A 20,595-nucleotide genomic window follows, 5' to 3' on the forward strand; every position below is an offset into this window, starting at 1 on the left:
TAAAGACGTGGAGACTTACTCATAGGAAGCCAAAATGTTCTTGTGCCTTGGTGACCACTCACTCAAATTCCATTGCAGTGTGAATCAAACATGGTGGGTCACAGCTGAGCCTCTTCAATGTAATAACGCTTAGTAGCTACAAAGTTCTTGTTCTTCTCAAAGCATTTTATAAGCACAATCTAACATCTGTTTCCACCTGCTTTTTTGCAGTTACAGGGTGGGGAAACTGAGGTACAGAACCCCAAAGCCCTGCCACAGACTGGTAGCAAAAGTGGAACCAACACCTGTGCTCAGCCTTCTGCCTGGAACATCACAACCCAGGCATGAGGCTGGGACTTCAGCAACATTTGGCTGCTAACATCCCTTGAGCTAGCTGAAGCATGCACATGCATTGGGTCTGTAATATGCTCTTCCTCTGAAGAGCCCAGAGCCATTCTTCCGGACTTCTGTACCACCAGCTGAATTCCTCTCAGGGATAGCTGGCTGTCCTTCCACAGCTGCCTTTGTAAGGTGTCTGAATGTCAAACTGTTATTATTTCAATACCTGACTGAGAGAGTAACAGAGACCTGGAGGTTTTTTAGGAGGGTGTATAATTAGCCGATCAGTATTATGTTACCCTGTTCATAACTTAATAACCATTTTAATACAGATGGCACACACAGGGATAATTTCCTAGGGTAGCCTAGCAGTATATTACAGAGACAGTATGTCTGAGGGAACCTTTCTTAGCCAAGGTACATTCCACTAGCTAATTCTACCTGCTGTTTTCAAGATGATTTGGGATAATTCCATATCATTTGCAAAATATTAAAACCCATTTATATAGGATGCCAGATTTAGAAATACACAGTCTGAGTTATTAGACATATTTTGATAAATCTGCCATAAAAAGTGCAAGACAAAAAACACCACTGCATTTTCCTGGCTATTTATTTTTTGCTTCACTTGCTATAAATACACCAGGTTTTAAAAAAAGATCTGGCTAAACTTGTTATATATCAAAAGGGCCAATATACTGACTTGTGCAGTTTTATCTATGCGGACACTGCAAGAGCATGCACGCATATTTACCTACACCCTATATATATTAATTTGAGTGGGAAGCGCTGTATATTTGGGATTGCATGCAAATTTTTGTGTGTTCTTGCTCAGTTGATGAGGTATTCCGCGCCTATGTATGTACCTTTTGCAAATACCCTTGTGTTACTGTTTCTGGAGGTTGTATTTCTGAGGGCATAGGCGAAGTATCTGTACATTACATTGCACTAAACCAGCGTGATTACATTTACTGTGTGTGTATGAGTGTTGTGTGTTGCCAGTGTGAAGATCCGATGTATGCCGCGTTTGCATGTTCAGGCATGTGGACAGCCCTGCCGTGTGTTAGTACCTGATTACAGCTATCACCGGCCTTTCTCTCCGGCATCGACCGTTTTTTTGGTTTTTGGTTTTGCCTGTCATATGGTTATTTTTGTCACCTCAAACCTGAGGCCAAATCCCACTCCCTCCACCAGCAAAAGTCGCACCCTAACATCTGGGGAAGATGGGGGGAAATTGTTGGCCGGTGCTGAATCGATTCCGCTGCTTCCTAGCGCGCTGCGAGGGCCGGGATCGGCCAGAGCCGCAGCACCGCAGGGAGCGGCGCTCCCCGCCGGGAGAAGGGGCCGCCGTGCCTGCCGAGCCGTTCCCTCGGGATAGAGATGGGGTGTGAAACGGGGGACAGGGTGCAAGGAAAGCCTTCCCCCTGCAGCTGTCAGCGGCTCGGGGCCGTAGGCACGGCTTGGCAGCGGGTAAGGGCAGCTGCTCCTTCAGAGCCCTGATACCGCGGCGAGGCTGGCGGTCACTAACGGCCCGAGAGGGGTGTTAAAAGGGACAGGGGAAAACCTGGCTCCGTCACCCCTCACCCCGAACTGCCCCCCGGCCTTGCGGCACCGCCGGTGGTTCTGCGGGGAGATTGCTGCTCCCGCAGCACTGCTGCCCGCCCCTGCCAGGGCGGGAGCCGCAAGCCGCAGCCCTGCGGCAGGAGCAGAGAGCCCCGGGGCAGAACTGCTCCCCAGCTGCCCAGGCCTGGGCTCGGGGCTCCTGGCGGGGCCGGGCAGCTCCCGGTGGGCCGGGGCCGGGGGCTGGCGGGCCATGCCCAGCTCTCCCGCTGCGGGCCGGGGGCTGGAGCAGTCTGGATCTAACCTGGCCGAGGAAGGGTCGGGCTGTCTGCGCTGTTGACAGGGGGTTTATGGGGCCGCAAAGAGGCGATTGGGCCGCGAGCAGGGCTGCGGGGTTGCCCTTACCTGTTTATGGAGGAGACACTGGGGACCGTGTCGTTGTCGCAGATGCCCTCGGCCAGTAACCTGTCCCGGATCTCCCAGGCGAACATTGTCGGGTTTTGTCTCTTGTACTCGGCGATTTTATCCACTACTTTGGGGGTCGCTACTTTGGGTTTGGACCCTCCGATCACGCCGGGCTTGATGCTCCCCGTCTCGTAATACCTGCACAAAGGACGGTCAGTGACCTGCCGTGCTCGGAACAGCCCCGCCGCCCCCGAGCACCCGGTGCCCGGACACCCCAAGGAGCTCCCCGGGGCCCGCGGTCCCGCTCCCCACCTCGGCTTCGGCCCGCCGGAGCGCGGCGTCGGGCCGCGGCGGTTCGGGGGCCGCATGGCGCAGCTCAGCAGGGTGCCAGGCCGCCTGGGCTGAAGCTGGGGAGGTCCCTTCTCCTCTGCAGGGCTCGCTCCCTCGCTCCTTCCCCTCCACCCACCTTTTTTCTCCCTCTTTTTTCCCCCTATGTGTGAGAAGCGAGGGGCGCTGGGCTGTTCGCTGCCTTTCCCTTCCCCCGCCTTACACGCACACACTCATTTCAGGCCCGGGCATCGGGAAACAAAACAGAAACCCTCTCCCCCGTGCAGCTGGCCGGAGGCGAGGCCCGCTGACCGCGGGGACGGGCCGGGCGGCCGGGGAGGGAGCGCAAGCAGTGCCGGGCTCACACCTCCTCCCCTGCCAAGCTTTCCCGTCTCGGGGCACTGGCAGGGCTGTGAGTCGGGAGCACGGTTTATCCATCCCCAGCCCTCCCCGTGACCCTCGGCAGCGGGTGCCCGTAGCGGGCAGCTGCAGCCCATCTCTCCGTGTCCATCAGCTCTGCCCGCGGCTCTGGCCGGTCCTTGGCAGCCGCACGCAGCGCCCGGGGCTCTGCCGCCTGCTGACACCGCTCCGCAGCCCGGCCGCAGGGCCCGGGCCGCCAGGCCCCCCCAGCCTGCTCTGCGGATATTTCACACCACATTTGGCGCCGATCGGTTACCGCGAGTGTTTATTTATTTCTTTGCCCCGTTGTGTGTTTGTTTACCCGTGTGCTTGCTAAGGCCGCTCGCGGATTGTTGGAGTCGGGGATTTTGTTGTTGTGGATTTTTGTTTCCCTTCTTTCGGTTTTTTCCCTCTCCTCCCCCCGCTCCACACCTCCACACACACACGCACACCCCGGTCCTTTCTCTTTTCCGCCATCCCGCCCACCCCTCGCAGATTGTCTGTCTTCCCAAGAGTTTCCAAACGCAAACGGGGAGGGGGGAGCCCGTCCTTGGCGGCTGGAAGCTGGGGCCCTGCTCAGCCCCGGGCTCCCGCGGCGCGGAGGTACTGGGGCCGCCCGGGGAGGGGAGGGGAGGGAGGTCACAGCGGAGCGGGGAAGGGACGCACCGTTGCCGTCCCAGGGGAGGAGAAGGAGCTGCCTCTGTCCTTACCTGCCCAGGATCTTGCTGACACAACCGTGGCTGACCCGCAGCTGCCTGGAAATGTCACAGGGTCGCACCCCCTGGTGAGCCAGCTCCACTATCCTTTGTCTCACCACGTCAGGTAGGGGCCTGCCGTTCACAAACACCCCCCCGAGCTGGTTCACACCCCCGTGCCCTGCTGGGGAAAGAGAAATAAAAAAAACACAACAACCCACGCACACCAGAAACACACCGTTAGTCGTGGGCTCTTCACCACTCATAACTGCAAAATCTCCAGTCACTACAGATGGATGGGGGTAATGGCAGGGGGTCGAGGGGGGCGGAACGGGACATGGGGGGGAAGAGAGGAGAAGAGAAATAGGGAGAAAAGGAGAAAGAGAGAAAGGAAGAGGAAAAGACGGAGGATAAGAGGCAGAGAATGAGGAAAAAAAAAATAACGAGAACAAGAAAGAGAGAAGGAAAGACATAGAAGGAAATATAAAGAGAGAAGGCAAATAAAAAAGAAGGGAGAATGAGCAAGAGAGAAAGGGAAAGAAAGGAGGAAAGATGGGAAGGAAAGAGAAGGCAGGGTGTATTTCTCGAGCCGGGGACTGTCCGCCGAACGCCGCCTCCCTCCCTCCCTGGGCGGGAGAGCCCGTGTCCCTCTCGCGGCCCCTGCCGGAGCGGCCGGCGGCTGCTTGTCCCGGAGCGGCGGGCGAGCGGGGTGAGCGCCCCGGCGGCTCCTCTCCCAAGGACTGGGGAGAGGTGCGCGCCCCAACTCCCGAGCTCTGCTGCGCGGCGGCTCAGGCGGCCCCTCCGCAGCCCCCTGCTCTCTGCTCCCGGGCTCTTCCTCTCTCCTTTCATTTTCTTTCACGATTTTCTATCACGTTGTCAATTAGAGTTACTGGCGAACCCCGCCCTCCCTCACCCCGCGGCGTGTCCCCCATGCACCGCGTCCTCTCCCGTTATTTTGGGATGCGAGTTGAAGGGGTTCAGAGAGAGAAAGAGAAAGGGAAAGAAATGTAGGGAGTGGGAGGAAGAGAGAAAATATTTTGTGTCCCGCGGCCGGTGTTCGTTTACAGACCCTCACCCTCCTCGCTCAGCTTGCGAGCTTGAAATGAAAAATCCTCCGGTAAAAAAAATGAATTATAATTCTAACAGGCTCGTGCGGGCCTGTCTTTTTTCTGTCTTTTTTCTTTTTTCTTTTTTTGTTTTTTTTTTTTTTACCCTCACACAAACCTAATTCAGAGAGAATTTAAAAAAATGCTCCATTTTCTTCTGTTCCCCCTTTCCAGGCAAAACCCCGCTTTCTCTCATCTAGAACTGCAATGATCGCTTTTTTCCGACCTGTCTTTTTCCATTTCGAGAAATGACTTTGGGGGAAAAAATTAAGTGTGCACCTGCTCAGCGAGGGCAAGGGAACGGAGCGAGGGAATAAAGGGAAATACCTCCTGTGGGGGCTCGGCGGGACCACCACCGGGGCGGTCAGCGGTAGGGGCGGGAGCGGTTCGCCCTGCCCGGGCGGGAGGGATGCATGAATGGGTGGATGGATGGATGGATGCTCGCTCGCAGGCGGTGCAGCTTCGCTGGCACTGCTACCTGCGCGTCTCTATCTCCGAAGAGCCAGCTGATATAGCTGTGGAGCGCACACTGTATTAAAGCTTTCCTTTCACACAACCCTAACCTTCTGCATCTACCTCGCGAAGAGATCTTTGTTGGTTTTGCAGTTTGCTGAAAAATGATCTGTTTGTATTTTCGCTCAGGTTTTGGGTTTGGTTTTTTTTCTTTTTTTCTCTTTTTTTCCTCCTCTGCTTCTGACACTGACTTATTGGCTCTGAACTTAGTGGAAACTCTCATTGCCCTGCGATCGATCCAAGTCCTTTTCTCACAAATAGAGTTTTTTCCATCTCCCCCACCCCTGCAGTAACACCTCCACATACACCCTCCCAGCCACCTCTGCCGGGCGCCGGCTGCCTTCCCCGTCCTTTCCCCAGGAGCAGGGCTTATTCGCTGTACTCTTTTGTTAGTCTTTCTTAAAACATATTCAGGGGTTCCGTGGGGAGGGGGGATATTTATCGTCCTGAAACCTGCGGGTGTATGTTGCCGTGTGTTTTCTTCATTTGTTCAGAACCCCTTCTGCACATGCTGCCTCTAAAGTTACAGGACAGCAATTTCTGCGGCAACTCCATGATAAATAATTCAAGGTACCTTTTATAACTCGCATTACAAAGTATTAAAAGGCAACAGATGCAAAAAAGATTAAAAATGAATAATTCACATTCTCGCAGCCCGGATATTTTTCACACGAGTTTGTTTTGCTCTGTCCCGTGGTTTTCTGAGGTTATTTCTATCGGAGCAGCGAGATCTTTGTGTGTATTTATATGCCTGTGAGTGCCGATGTCTGTGCACACACACACCCTCTCCCGTACAGATGGTGTTCTGTGTGTGAGGAGCCCGTGCCTGCATGTATTTTAATTGCTCACTAATATCTCGGTCTGTCGCTCTACAAATACACTTCATGGAACAAATCGAACGTTGATTTTGTTATTAATTTTTTTAATCGAAACCCAAAATTGTTCACGAATCTCACCGGAGTTTAATTTTGAAAGCAACGGCAGTGAAAAGCCTCTTTCGGCTGCATGTTCCGATCGTACCGGAGGCAGAATTACTGCCATCGCGGCTGGAAGCGGGTCGCACCGCTGGAAACTAAAACTCAAGTCTAATGCACGAAGCTGTTCTCTGGTAAAGGGCTTAGAAAATTAAACGCGACATTTTAAGAACTGTATGCTGGAAATCATTCGTTTGGAAACAGGAAGACAGTTGCCTGCATCCCCGTCTGGGGATCTGAGGATGGGTTTGTGTTTCTGCGCCTTCCTTCTCACGGCAAAAATCGGGATTTTTTGAACTTCCAGCATTTCCATTTTTCGGTTGGGTTTGCTGCAGCGGGCAGGGCGTGTCCTCAAAAGTTTCGGTGTCAAAAGTTACAAATTGCTCTTAATTATTCATTTCCTGACTCGAGAAGCTCGCTCTCAATCTCGGCTTTCTACTCGTATTTTTTTTTTTCTTTAATTTAAATCTCCGAAATATTTTCCCTCCTTGCAATGAAATTAAAATTCCTGAAAATTCCTTGTTACAGTCCCTGGCAAAGGCGTCTTTTCGCTTTCCTCGGTCCCCCTTTTAGAGAAAGGTTCTTTAAAGTGAAAATATATCACGAATGCACTTCCCTCTCTGCCAGGAATGCGTTTAAAATGCACACCGGCGATCTAGTAAACAAACCAGGAGGGACGGTGGCTTCGTAGGCTCCCAAGAAGTGCCACCGTCCCTCCTGGTTTCCCAAGAAGAGCCTCCGAAGCCACCAGATCTCGCAGCCATACATTTGTCCTATTTTTCCCGCAGTCCAGCCTTTCACCAAACCAAACCAGACCAAAGCACGGAACCGCCACCGACCAACCCGCCATTAATTTGAACCTGGCGTCTCCCCTCTCTGTCACTGCATCCCGAAATCAAAGTGAACAGCATCGGATCGCGGAGTAACCGGGGGTCCGGGGCCCTGCAGGGCTGCGGGAAGCCCTGGCCCGCTGGGGCAGGGACAGCGACAGGGTCCGGCCCCGGGGCTGACACGAGTCTGAATAAACTCGTGTTGACTGAGGGGCGATGGGGAAAGTGCCGCTGCGGAGGAGAGGTTTGGTTCGGGGAGGGGGGGGAAGTTCCTCCGCACACCCGCGGCACGGGGAGAGCCGCAGGTAGCCCCATGACCCGGGATGGGCGTCCCGACCACGGCCCCGGCACGGCGCGGCACGGAGCGCTGCTCCCGGCCCGGGCAGACCAGCACCATCACTTGGCCGGCGAATGCCTGTCCTGCCTTCTCTCTAAGCCGGGGTTCGGCCAGGGGAGGGGAGGATGGCTGTGAAGGGATGGACCTGGAGGAGGATCAGGTGAGGAAGAATGGTTGGAGAAGGAAGAATGGAGGGATGAGAAAAGGAAAGCAGTGGAAGGAGCCGGGCTCCAGTACTCACGGTGCATTGCTGAGAAGGGGTCTGCCTTGCAGTGCATATCCATGGGGAGGCAAAGGAAGGGGAAGAAATCGGCTGAAGCCGCCGTGTCGCCTCTAAAACTCAACTTCAATACTTAGGGGAGAAAAAAAAATAACAAAAAAAAACCCAAACCAAACAAACAAAAAAAAAAACCCAACAAAAACACACAAGGAGAGGAGAGGATGGGAGCGGTGGGGAGCGCTGGCCCCCCTGCCCGGCGGAGTGGGGCGCGAAGTACTTTCCGGGGTGCTTTGGGGCCGGGCGGCGGAATCAGCAGAGTCCGTGAGAGCGGGGGGCTGGCGGCGCCGGGGGGCAGGTGGGTGTCATGGCTGGGGGGGCCCGGAGCATCCCCGGCGGCGGGGAGGGGGTGCCGGGGCAAGGGCCGGCTGGCGGCCGGGCTGCAGAAGGCGCAGGAGGACGCGGCTCTCCCTCCTCCTCCCGCGGTCCGGGGCTAGTTCATTTAAGTTCAAAGCGGAGTAGCAATCCCCGGGAAAGCTGCGAGCGGCGGCGCGCCCCCTCCTCTCTGCCGGGCGGAGGATCCGGCGCCCGGCGGACTTTCGCCCGAGGTGGGAAGTGCTTGCGAGGAGCCGGGGCCGGAGACTGGAGCCTCCGCTCCCGGTGTGTGTCTCTCTAAAAGCCGCAGCGCCCTCAGCCCCCCGCCCGCCTCCCCGGAGATGGATGACTTGTCAGACAAAGGCAATAGATTCCGACACTCTCTGATTCGCCAGCGCGCCGAGCCGAGCGCGGCCAGGAGAGGAGAGGAGAGGGGAGAGGAGAGAGGAGAGGGGAAAAGAGAAGAGAGGGGAGAGGAGGGCCGGGCCGGCGGCGCTCGGCGCGGGGGGGCGTCGCCTTCGGACCTGGCGGCGGGGGAGCCCCGGCGCCGCGCCCCGAGCGCCCCGGGCCACGCGTGTCTGCTCGGCCCGTGAGAGAGGACCCGAGCTCCGCTTTGTTGTCCCTTGTGGCTCTAGACCTTTAACTCCCGTGTTTAACCCCCGCGCACGCACACACACGCGGCTCGGCAGTTTCGTGTCCCTTCTCACGCCCCGCTCTTTCCTACGGAGACTTCACTCGGGATGGAACGGGAGCGGTACACACTAGGGCTTCGTGGTGTGCGGCTGGGGTGGGAGCCGGGCGGGAGAGAAAGGGAGGGAGGGGGGAGAGAGAAAAGGGGGAGAGGGAGAGTAGGGAGAGCTCGAGAGGGAAGGACATACAAGGAAAAGAAAGGAAAATAAATGGACTCTGGAGAGACCGAGAGAGGGAGAAAGAATGAAAGAGAGAACGAGAGAGCTTTTCGCCTCTCTCTGACCCGGTAGCTTGGGCCCACTTGAGTCATGGCAAAGTTTCCCCTCGCACGCAGCTGGGGAAATAACAACGAATCCAACCTCCTTCTCTCCACATCTCTGCTGCCTTTTTTCACTCTTTTAGTGCTAGATCGGGATTTTAAAATCATTTCACAAGTACGTCTACAGGTAAAATAGATGTGGCAGAGTAACAGAGAACGTGGGAGCAGCGCCTTCAGAGGGTGATAACCGGGGGTAAAGACACGGGGTAGAAATTGTTTTGAGCTCAGATATGGTTTTCGGCCTGAGAGTTTACCATCACCTGGAATATGCTTCCCTCTTCTCCTCTTTTTCTCCTTCCCCATCCCTCTGCCTATCTGTCACCAGCCCCTTTGTTTTCTAACTGGTTTAAGTGAAGAATCTCCAAGACATCTTTATGAAATATTTTCCACTGTCTCATAAATCATTCTGGCACTTCAGCTGATGTTTTATCTTTCTCTCCCCCCTCTCTCCTCTCTCTTTCCCTTGTGTGCAAAAAGGATGATTTGGAAGAACAAAAAAGAATCCTTTTTGGTTTTGACGCCGCCGAGGGTTACATGTCACGAGGGGCAGCGCTCAGCTCCCCGGGCGCAGCCGAAATGCAAGCGCAGCCCCTGACAGCTCTCCACGCAGGGTGCAGGGGCTCTCCGCCGCTGCCGGGAGCCGCGCTCGCTGCCGCCCCGCTGGAGAAGCCACCTCGCCTCTCCTCGCTTCTCCACTCCCCGCCTCCCGCGGAACTCCCGCCGGACGCCAAGTTCGCGGGCGGCCGCCGGGCCGGGTGCCCCATCGCCGCAGCTCGCCCCCGGTGTCCGCACCCGGCCCGCCCGCCCGCTCTCTTATCAGCCGTGCCCCCCCTCCCGCTGCCCGCCGGCCCGGCGCAGGCCCCGCGCGGGGGCGGAGGGGCGGCCGGGCGCAGGTGCGGGGCGGTGGCGGCGCGCCCCGCCGCGGCCCCTAGATGGCGCTCTCCGGTCGGCTTGGCGGCGGGGCCCACGCGGGCCCCGGCCCCGCGCACGCACCTGCCGGCGGGGCCCGGCGGCCGTAGGTCCCGCAGCGGCACCGCTGCCTTGGCCACTGGCACGGCCGCCGCTCCGGTACCCCCGTGCCCGGAACCGCCCTTCACAGCTGCCCTCCGCGGACCGGGCTCGGTCGCTCCTCGCCTTGCGGCGTTTCCCCGCCTCCCACCCCAGGCAGCCGCGATCGCCCCGCGCCTTCTGGATCGGGCTGAGACGAACGGCGACGGCAGAGTCCGGGCTGAGAGGGTGGCAGCCCCAGCAGTGCCCGGTGGAAAATGTACCTCCCGGCGCCGTACCTGCCTTCCCCAACCGCCCCTGCCTCCAGGGAACTTTCTCACTGCCTCCCGCCCTGGGCCCCCAGAAACACTCGGGAGTTCATTTTGCCTTCCGCAGAGATGCTCTGGGCCTTTATAACTGTTGATTGTACGGCGAGGAGACAACAGCGTGGCGGGGGGAGCCGGCGGACCACAAGTCCCCTCCCCAGAACGTGTGCTGCCGTAGTTTCCTCGCTCCCTGTTGCACTTTCCCCGTCTCAGTGAAGAGGACAGCAGGAATGACAGACTCGAGAAATACACAACGGGAGAGCTCTGCAAGGCGAAGCTTGAGTCCCACAGCGCGGAGGGCACCAGTGAACATAGGGAAACCTGGCAGAACAAGACCATTTTCTTGAGAAAGAAAGGGAGGGGGGAAAGGAAAGGAAAGGAAAGGAAAGGAAAGGAAAGGAAAGGAAAGGAAAGGAAAGGAAAGGAAAGGAAAGGAAAGGAAAGGAAAGGAAAGGAAAGGAAAGGAAAGGAAAGGAAAGGAAAATTAAATGAAAGGGAAAAGAAAATATGGAAAAAGAAGGAAAAGGAAGGAAAAAGAAGGAAAGAGTTCCCCTCTCACCGTCCCCTTCCCCCACCACACATACCACAGTATCACCTGGTGCCCCTTCCCACACCATACTTCCTGGAAGAATTGCTTTGTCAACATTTAAATCCACAGAACAATTTCTGTCTGCCCCGATTAGAAACACAGGCCTTGCCCCGCGGCCCCGGGCTGGTCCGTGTGCCCGGCCCGACCGGGCGAGGCCGAGACCACGGGCCGAGACCTCCTCCCGCTGCCACGGCTCCACACGCAGCTCCCCAACCTGCCCCACTTCACCAGCCCTGGGTGCTTTTTTCCCTGTCCCACTTTAAACGACCCTTTCTGTCCTCTTTTCTTTTCTTTTTTTTTTCTTTTCTTTTCTTTTCTTTTCTTTTCTTTTCTTTTCTTTTCTTTTCTTTTCTTTTCTTTTCTTTTCTTTTCTTTTCTTTTCTTTTCTTTTCTTTTCTTTTCTCTTCTTTTCTTCTTTTCCTTTTGTTTTCTTTTTTCTTTTCTTTTTTCTTTTCTTCTCTTTTCTTCTCTTTTCTTCTATTTTCTTTTCTTTCTCTTTTTCTTTTCCTTCTTTTCTTTTTTTTCTCGCTTTTTCGTTTTCCTTTCCTTTTTTCTTTCTTTTCCTCTCTCCTTTTATTTCGTACACTCTTTCTCAAAGAGGATCTGAGGAGCTCCCCCTTCTACGCTAACCCAGCCTCCCCTCCTCAAGCTGGAAACATTTACACTTCAAAAGAGGCGGCCGCCTCTCTGCGGAAATTTCAAGAAAAATAAACTTTCGGGGGAGTTGCGGCGATAGCCATCTCTCGATCTGCTTCATTAGCCGGCTTTCTCCAGCTGATCAAGCCGAAATCTTCGCCATTGATCCCATTTCCCACCCCGGCCCCAATACACATAACCGCGAGGTCCCCGAGGTGGGTTTGGTTCTCCCGCACCTCGCCGGGCTCGCCATGTCTCCGGGGCGCTGGTCAAACAACCGCTGCTGGCGGCAGCCGCCTCCTCACCTCGGCTGCCCGCCGGGAAGGGAGCCCCAGGACTGTGCTGTCTGCGATCGTCCTTGGCTACAGAGCTAGGACTTGCACCCACGCTGGCTCCCAGTTTCCCATGGGTTGTCTGTCTCTGGTGGCGCTGGGAACCAGTTAAAGGCGACCTGCGGCGTGCTGCGGGGCCAGAAGTTTTGTGGTTATATTTGTGTTTTGTATTTGTATAACAAGACACCGAGGTGCCGCTACCTCCTCGTCTCGCACACCGCCGCTCTTTTTCCCCTTGCCAAGCGGGCAAGCGGTCGCAGCCTAAATGTGGGTAGTTTGGAGGGGGTTAGATCTGCTCTTAATACTCCCCAGCACCATATTTATAGGATAAATCTGCGCTGGCCTCCTATATGTATTTTGCTGACCTGCGACAACTAATTTAACCTTGTCTGGGAAAGTCGGGGGCGAAATCCCTGGTTATAAAAGGATAAATAAACAAACAAACAAAATCCCCCAAAACCAAGCCCAGGGATGTGAGCATTTAAGGGAAGGAGTCAGCGTGTATGTGAGAGGGGTCTGTGAGGAAAGGCGCGGGCAACTTTTGGGGTGCTTTGTCTGAGTACAGGGCGATTTCTGCCCTGTACCTCGCACTGCCTCTCCCTAGGGAGAATCCAGGGGAAAGGGGTGTCCAGACCAGGATCACTCCTTGGCTGTAGGGATTCAGGGGTCTGATCTTCCCAGAGGGCAGAGGACTGTCGGCAGGGCCGAGGTGCGGGGCAGCAGCGTGAAGATGAGGGAACGGGGTCAAAGCTGCCTGGGCCGGGCACGGCGAGGGGAAGCGGAAAGGGCCCCTCCGCCGCTCGCTGCTGCCCCAGCCGCTCTGCCCAGGAGACCCGGGATTGCTGTTGGTGGCCGAGTTTAACAGATAAACACAAAGTTAGGTTTTAAACGAACAATTAATAAGAAAGAGAGCGCGAAAAGAATAGAAGACCCCCATCCTTCCCCTCCCCCTGTGTCTCCGAGCCCCTCTCCCCCTTTCTCTCCCCCTCTAAGCACCTCTGGTCACGTTGGAGGATGAGTTTTTGGAGAGCTTCTGGTACAATATGGAGCACCACGGGCTGCAATTTCACACTCCACAGCACATTCCCCCTAAAGCTACTTTCTTTTTTTCCCATCTAAGACCCCCTCATGTCTCCCCCTCTCTCTTTCTCTCGCTCTTTTGTGAGCCATGGGTGGGTTGCATGTCTGGGGGACGCCGGGGCCGTGAGGAGGCCGACGGACGGGCCCTGCCAGCGGGGCGGGGGCCGTGTGCGCCGGGGGGGCTGCTCTCCCCCTGCCCTGCCTGCTGCTGGCTTTTCCCTTCTCTGCATTTGTTTGCCCTGAATGGTAATAGCCCACGTGTGCTGCTCTTTATTCAGTCACCGACACTTTAACCTCTCCTCTTTACAAGAGAGCGTTTGCCACAAAAACGAGACAAGCCGGAGACCTTTTGCAGCCTCATTGAGGGGAAGGGGAAAAAAAAAAAAAAAAGAGGGAAAAAAAAAAAAGGAAGAAAGAAAGAGCGGGGAAAAGCCAACAATGTGAAGAGACACTTCTGCAACAAAGCCGCCTCTTAGCGCACCGGGCCGGACGGCGCTGGGCCGAGTCTCCGGGCCTCCCGGGCCACAGGCACATGGGGACGGGCACAGCCTGGCGCAGGCCGCCCCAGCTCCCTTCCTGCCCGGGCAAGCCAAGCGGCAGCGGGCACGGGGCTATCGGTGCCAGGCAGGGCCGCGGTCCATCCCCTGCCCCCGGGCCGGGGAGCCTTCGCTGCAAGCGGAGACCCGGACCTGGCTCCCAGCGAGCCGGCATCGCCCGCTCGCCGCAGAACCCCCGCCACGTCTCTGTCCTTTTGTATGTCCTCCGGTCCCCGGGCCCCTCCGCGCCTCTGCCTGCTCATTGCTTTGCCCCGGAGCGGTGAAGTCGGGGACGGGGGGTGGTGAGGGCAAGGGGGACCATGCTGCTGCTCCTTGGGAGCAGAGGAGCTGGCCCAGATGTGAACCCTCCTGCCCCTCCCGTGCTGCGAGGCTGTGGCACTGGCTAGGCCCAGCTGCCTCTGCCTTTTGCCCTGGGCTGCCGCTGGGGTAGAGCCCCCCCCACCTTCTGCTGCCTCCTCCCCCTACACTGAAGATGTGGGGTTTTTTTTGTCCTACTCTAATTTCTCCATAAAACTCCCGATGAGTGAATTAGACGCTTATTAAAGTCTCCTTTTAATCAGCAGTAGTGGGAGACCCTCACTCCCTCCCTCCCTCTCTGCCCGTCCAAGGTTAGTTTGCCTCCGGGCGATTTGCAAATGTTAGGATTTACAGTTATCACACGCAAAAACATTTATATAACCCCTAACTATAATACACCCATAAAAACGGGGAGGGAGCGAAAACTGCTGCGGATCAGCGAAAAACCCTATGGCTTGCCCATTACAGTCCCCGGAAAGGGTAATTCCAGCAGTCAGAGGGGCAAAGTGTGGTAATGACTGCCTGGGATTCTCATCTCCAAAACCTATCGCACAAAGGGACCTGCAGGGAGAGGGGCGGCCGCTGCGCTCTGCTCCCTTCGCACGGCCGGAGGGGGAAGTTGGGAGAGACTTCTCAATAGCACTAGAAAGTGATAGATACGCCTCGAGTCCCACTTATTCTTCTTTCGTTCTTTTTCTCTTCCTTTCCCTCTTGCGTCTCCTCCCATTCCTCCCTCCCTCCCTCCCTCCCTTCCTTCCTTCCCTCTTTCCCTCCTTCCACCTTCCCTCCCTCCCTCCTTCCTTCCTTCCTTCCATCCTCCCTTCCTCCCTCCCTCCCCCCCTTCCTTCCTTCCCTCCTTCCCTCCCTCCCTCCTCCCTCCTTCCTTCCTTCCTTCCTTCCTTTCCTTCCTTCCTTCCTTCCTCCCTCCCTCCCTCCCTCCCTCCCTCCCTCCCTCCCTCCCTCCCTCCCTCCCTCCCTCTCTCCCTCTCTTCCTCTCTTCCTCCCTTCCTCCCTTCCTCCCTTCCTCTCTTCCTCACTTCTTCTCTTCCTTCCTTCCTCTCTTCCTCGCTTCCCTCCCTCCCTCCTTCCCTCCTTCCTTTCTCCTTTCCTTTCCTTTCCTTTCCTTTCCTTTCCTTTCCTTTCCTTTCCTTTCCTTTCCTTTCCTTTCCTTTCCTTTCCTTTCCTTTCCCTCTCTCCAACTTTCTTCCTTTCCCTCTCTCTTTCCCCTCTTATCTTCCACCCCAGCCAAGCTGAGCGCGGACAATTTCCATACACACACGAATCCACCTCCCCAGAGCAAGTTGCCCCGGTCGCGTTTCTGACAGCGGTCCCCAAGGCCCGGTGAGAGCCCAGCCTCTGCCCCTCTTCCCCCCGCCACGGCCGGCTCTTCGGGCCGGGGGGATGCCCCGGGAGCCGGGTCGGGAAGGCAGGCTCGTTTCCACCGCTAAACAAAGGCTGGAAACGCACCAACAAAGGATCCGGCGCGGCCCCTTCGCTCGGAGCGAGAGCCGCAGGTGAGAGCCGGGGCTTGCCCCGGCCGGGCGGGGGAGGCCGGCTTGGGACGCACTACTTGAGGCGGGGAGGGGGTGCGGGGAGCTGTCTGCGGGGCTTCAGGAGGAACAGGTCCTAAGTTGGTGGTGAAACTTTCTCCCTCCTCCCCTCTTTCTGAGGAAGCTGGAAAACCGGCGATTTCAGTTCTCTCCCCGCATGTCCCCTCTGCATAAGGGGGCTCGTTCCTTTCCTTCCTGGCTGGCAGCCGCGAAAGCCCAAGTTCGGCGCCCAATTAGGAAGAGTGGCAGGAAGAGTCATTCCTCTTTAACATCAGCAGTTAATGGCCTCGGAGTTTAGTGCATCTGAGGAGGAAGACGCAGGGGGAGAGGCAGGGGGATGGAGCTTGTGGGGAAACGGAGGGGCTGACAGAAGGGGGGGGCCTTTTAAGCATGGTGGAGGATCAGAAGGAGAGATTAAAGGAAGGACGGAAAGGGAGAATTTTGACTTAAAAAGAGGATCTCTAAGGTGGAGGGGGCGGGGAAGGATTGCACTGTGAGCCGACACCACATTTCCCCTCCGGTTGCCTTGGCTGCCCCAGCCAGGGGGGGTCGGAGAGGAGCATAACCGGGGAGCAACTGCGAGGGACAGCGGCGGGCAGCAGAGGAGGGATGAGCGGAGCCGGGATAGAGGGACGGAGGGAGGGATGGAAGGAGGGAGGGAGCTCTTCCGAGCCGCGGAGCGCTTTTCCTGGCTGCCTGTCTCGCCTTCTCCTCTCTCGCACCTCCGTCCCTTCCCTCCTTCTCTCCTCTCTGAGGTTTGCAAACCCAACGTCACCAATCAATACGACCCCCGGCTCTGTGGCTGCGTGTGTGTGTGCGTGTGCGTGCGTGAGTGGGAGCGTGTTTGTTGATCCTGACCGGCTGGACTTCAAAAATCTGCCGCTTCCGACTCCCTCCCAGCCTGTAAGTTCAGAATTACAACCTTCTACATCTATGCAAACTTTTATTTGTCGGAGAATGCCTTTCTCTGGGAGAAAGAGGAATTGTCACCATGTGATCGGCTAATTTCTGACACGCGGGGCTATACCCCTCCCCCAGCGTGGGGGAAAAGATATCTCCCGTGGATCTGTTTGAACTGTGCACAGCCCATAACTTTGGCAATGTGTATGTACAGTGTTGTTTCTGCAAGGCAGTTTTCCAGGGTTAGGGGAGGTGGTTGCATTCTGCTAAATGGATCCTTTGTGGTGAGTGCAGATTTATGCCCAGTTTTGATTTATAATTAAATTAGCTTCTAATTTGCAATATGTGTGTCTGTGTTTAAAATGTATCTAATCTGTGAAATTGAGGACGGGGGCACTTTAAATTAAAATCTACCTTTCGCCTCAAGGGTTTATTTATGAAGGGATAGCCGGGAGGGCAGCGTGCAGCAGGAAAGCGGGGCTGTAATTTCCATTAGGAGATGTCAATCAATCCTTCTCAATACATCAATTAATAAATCCGATTGGTGCTGCAGGCTGCTTCCCCCCGGGCACTCTTTCTGGCCGGATGGGGAAGTGTGAAGGGAAAGCAAACTTTGGCAGGGAAGTCCCCGCTGGCAGCGCCCGGCCCGGCCCCCCCTTTCCTCCTCCTCCTGCCCTGCGCTCGGCTCCGGGACCGGCTCCAGCCTCGGCGCTGGGGGCGGCAGGCGAAGCCGGCGGGACTCTCCCCGTCGGCTCTCGGGCTCTGGCAGAGGTAAATTAACACAACCTGGTGAGATATGGTCGTGCCAGAGGCACGGCACGGCGCGGCGGTGGGGGTGCGCACACGCGGTTAGAGCCGGGCCTGGGACCCCCTGTCTTAGCTGATTTATATTTAGGCTTCACTCTAAACGACACCCCCCTCCCCACACTCCGTCCCGCCCCATGCAGCTCTAACCCGGGCAGGAGCTATCACGGGTTTGTTCGGTTGTTTTCTAGGGAACCGCAGCACCCAGCTTTCATTTTTCACAATTAAAAAGGGGCCGGGGGTGGGGAGACTCCTCCAGCCTGACAGCTCCTCCTGGCTCTCTGCTGCTGGCGAGCGCCCTGCCCCTGCAGACCAGCGGGAACTGGACGGGAAAGGGAATTTCTTTATTACTATTTTTTGTAGTTCTTAAAGGGAAAACACAGGGGTTCCGTGGTCTCCCTCTAATTTAGCAACGACACCGATTCTGCTTCCTTCTTACTGAACACCAGCGCGGCGGGTAGGTGCTGGCTGGGGAAGCCCGGGGCCGGCGACGGGACAAGGTGGCACCGGGGTCCTCCTATTGGGTCTCTGCCCTTAGAGCTTCCCAGAGTCAGGAAAACCCGACAAACAAAACTAATTCAAGGTGTCGCCTCCCTGCCTTCTGAAACCCCGAGCGATGTGAAAAAGACGCTTGGAGGGAGGGAGAGCATCTTCAAACTGCTCGGTAGCCATCATCATCATCATCATCAAGCCTGTCCGCTTGATTTAAACCCAGCACGAGAGGGAACACGCTGTCACTGAATGCTGTCTCCTCAGCCTCTTCTTCCCCCCCCACCCCAGCCACACGGGTTTTACTCTCGGATCTGCGGCTGCCGCTGGCGGTTTGGGCGGCTCGGCACAAGCGCCTTGTGCGTGTCTGGGCGAGTGGGGCAGCGCTGGGTAAACACGGCGCTGCGAGGGGGGCACGGGCGGCCGGGGCTTGAGGGCCCAACTTCGGGAGGAACCAAGTGAAAAGAAGAGAGAGAGATTGAGAGAGAGTCTCCCAGGCAGCTTGATCCCATTAGCTCCGTCCTTGGGTTGCATATTTATACGGTCTAGGAGGTGAACAGATGGACTATCAATTTAATTCCATCTTCAACACCATCAGAGATTGATTTTCTACTCGCTTTTAATTTTGCCATAATTAATTAGATCATTACAACTGTTTTCTATTGATCTCCCTATTTAAACCTCAGATGCAAAGGGACTTCGGCAGATCCTTTAAAAACACAGAAGGGAAAAGGAACAGAGGGGGTTGCAAACTTTGTGATGATTTTTTTTCAGTTTCGACTTAGAAGATTTCTGGTGCAGAACAGTGAAAAAAAGCCGCTGTGGCCTTTTCTTTTAGGAAGCCTTTTTCGTTGCCTTTATATTTTTCCCTTATGCTTTGCTGAATCTTTGTAATATATATGTATAATATACAGCATATATGATAGATTTAATTGATTCGATGATGAAAATATATGCTCGCACGTGTACGTGTGTATATGCACATATATATGCACACACACACAACGTATTTAATATTAAGATTTACGGAGGTGGTGCACACGCATTTATATATGGGGAATGCATCGACAGAAAAGAGAGGTGTTTTTCTGAGGGGCGGGTGTTTTCACTTGACTCCCCTGTGCGTCCCTATCTGTGCACCTCAATCACCTCTAGGTCGGGAATATCTCTCCCTGTTACTCCGCCAGAGCCGACAATGGAAAACCAGAGCTGCAAGCCCGGTGCCCAGCCTCGCCGGAGCCTTTATTTCCAAGCCTCCCCTTCAGCAAGCGTTTGGCAGCAGCACCGCTCTGTGCTGACACTCGGCGAGGCTTGCATTTTAAGCCTCCGTGTGCGTTTTGTCCCCCCAGATCCCCAAATTAAAAGCCCCGTTTCTACGCGTAATTTGAGAGAACCAAACCGCGTAATTGTGCTTTTACACCGCGAGCGGCAGCGCCGCGGAAAACCAAACCTGGCCTCTCCGGCGGGGTTCGTTTGAAGCTTTGTTTGCAAATCATAAAACTGACGACGGGGAGAGGGGGTCGACCCGGAGCCCCGTCCGCCGGCGGGGCAGGGCTGGGGGCGCAGAGCCACCGGCGCGGAGACCGGCCAGGCGCGGGCTGCCAGAGAGCCCCGCAGCTGGGCCGGGAGCGAAAGAGCCACCGGAGCGAGCAAAACTCTACGGGGTGGGGAGGGAGGCGGTGGGAGCAGAGTTTGGGCGATCCCCTGAACTCTACTGACTGGAGGGAGCTCCGGGCATGGGGCAAATCGCCAGAACCGGAGCGTGAATCCGGCTGAGGGCGGGTGGCGGCGGCTTGCGCGGCCGGGCCGGGCGGAGAGGGGTGGCGAGGCAGAGCGGCCGGGGCGGCGGGGACAGGCGGCCCGGGGCTCGGCCCAGCGCCCGCTCTCGTCTGGAGGCTCCGCTGAGGGTCCCTGCGAAGCTCGCACGGTGACCACGGTGGGGCCCGGCCCTTCGAGGGAGGCTGGAGGAGGCACCCATTAGGAAGGGGGGTATTTAGCAGGTGAGATGGCAAGTGTTAGAGAGGGGAATCTGGCGAGGCGAGGAGGGTGCGTGTGGAGGAGAGCAGAAGCAGGCTGCATCCTGCCAAAGGAGGGAGTTGGGGGTGACGGTCTCATCCCTCCCTGCTGAATATTCAGCGCCCCCCCGCCCCCCTTACCTGCTCTCCCTGAGCTCTGAGCCATGGCTCCGCTGCCTAATGGCCCGTCTCCCCGGGACGGCTGCAAACCAGTAGATCCACCGCGGCCTTTTCTTCGCTTCTCTCCTCCCCGCTCGGGTGTCTTGCTTTCCCCCGCTGACTTTCGAGATCTAGGCGCAACCACCCAAAACTAAACGGTTTAGATAACAGCACACACACACCAGAGCACCACCACCACCACCACAAAAAAAAAAATAGCCAGGCACAGAGAAAGAAACGCCGCTCTACTGAGCCGGGACAGGCTAAAAGGAGGGGAAAATAAATAACAATCAAAGCAAATGCAGCGCGTTTGCAAAGCAAATGCTGCTTATAAAAGTGGAGAGGGACTCACCTGCTCCAGTGTACAGGGCTGTGCAGTCGGGGAGGAAGGGGGCTGGGGAGGGGGGGTCTTGGCGGGGGGGCAGCGTCTGGACTTTGATTCTGCTTCCCCTTGCCCCCTCCCGCAAACTGGCTACCTGTAGGGAAGTCTTGTTGCAACAGCAGATTAATTTGTTGTCTTATTACCATAAAAATGTGCTCGGAGAGGGGGGACGCGGGACAGAGGAGGAACTTCCTCCAAGTTGAAAAGGGAGGCGGTGGGCTCTTGCTGCGGGGGAAGCGGGCCGGGGCGGGGGGGGGATACCCGGGGGGGTTCGCAGCCGCCGGGACCCGGCAGCCTCCGGGTGGGGTGGGGTGGTGGGGCCGGGGACTCTGGCGTTTACTTTTGAGGCGGCGGGGGGCAGTCCTGTGAAGTCTGCCCTGTGAGCTCCTGGCTTTGTGCTTCTGCGAGATTATCTATCTGCCCATCC

At 56.4% G+C, this 20,595-nt stretch overlaps 1 protein-coding gene across 1 annotated transcript in view; it reads right to left on the reverse strand.

The window, feature by feature from the left end:
- Window positions 1–20,391, reverse strand: part of PAX2 (paired box 2) — a 100,193-nt gene extending 79,802 nt beyond the window's left edge. Inside the window, 4 exon segments of the mRNA XM_065671775.1 lie at window positions 2,284–2,481; window positions 3,720–3,888; window positions 19,769–19,917; window positions 20,139–20,391. Coding sequence (XP_065527847.1) covers window positions 2,284–2,481; window positions 3,720–3,888; window positions 19,769–19,917; window positions 20,139–20,314 — 692 coding nt within the window. The 5' untranslated portion in view covers window positions 20,315–20,391.
- Between the last annotated feature and the right edge of the window lie 204 nt (window positions 20,392–20,595).

Source organism: Lathamus discolor, chromosome 3, assembly GCF_037157495.1.
Source record: "Lathamus discolor isolate bLatDis1 chromosome 3, bLatDis1.hap1, whole genome shotgun sequence".
Taxonomy (NCBI): domain Eukaryota; kingdom Metazoa; phylum Chordata; class Aves; order Psittaciformes; family Psittacidae; genus Lathamus; species Lathamus discolor.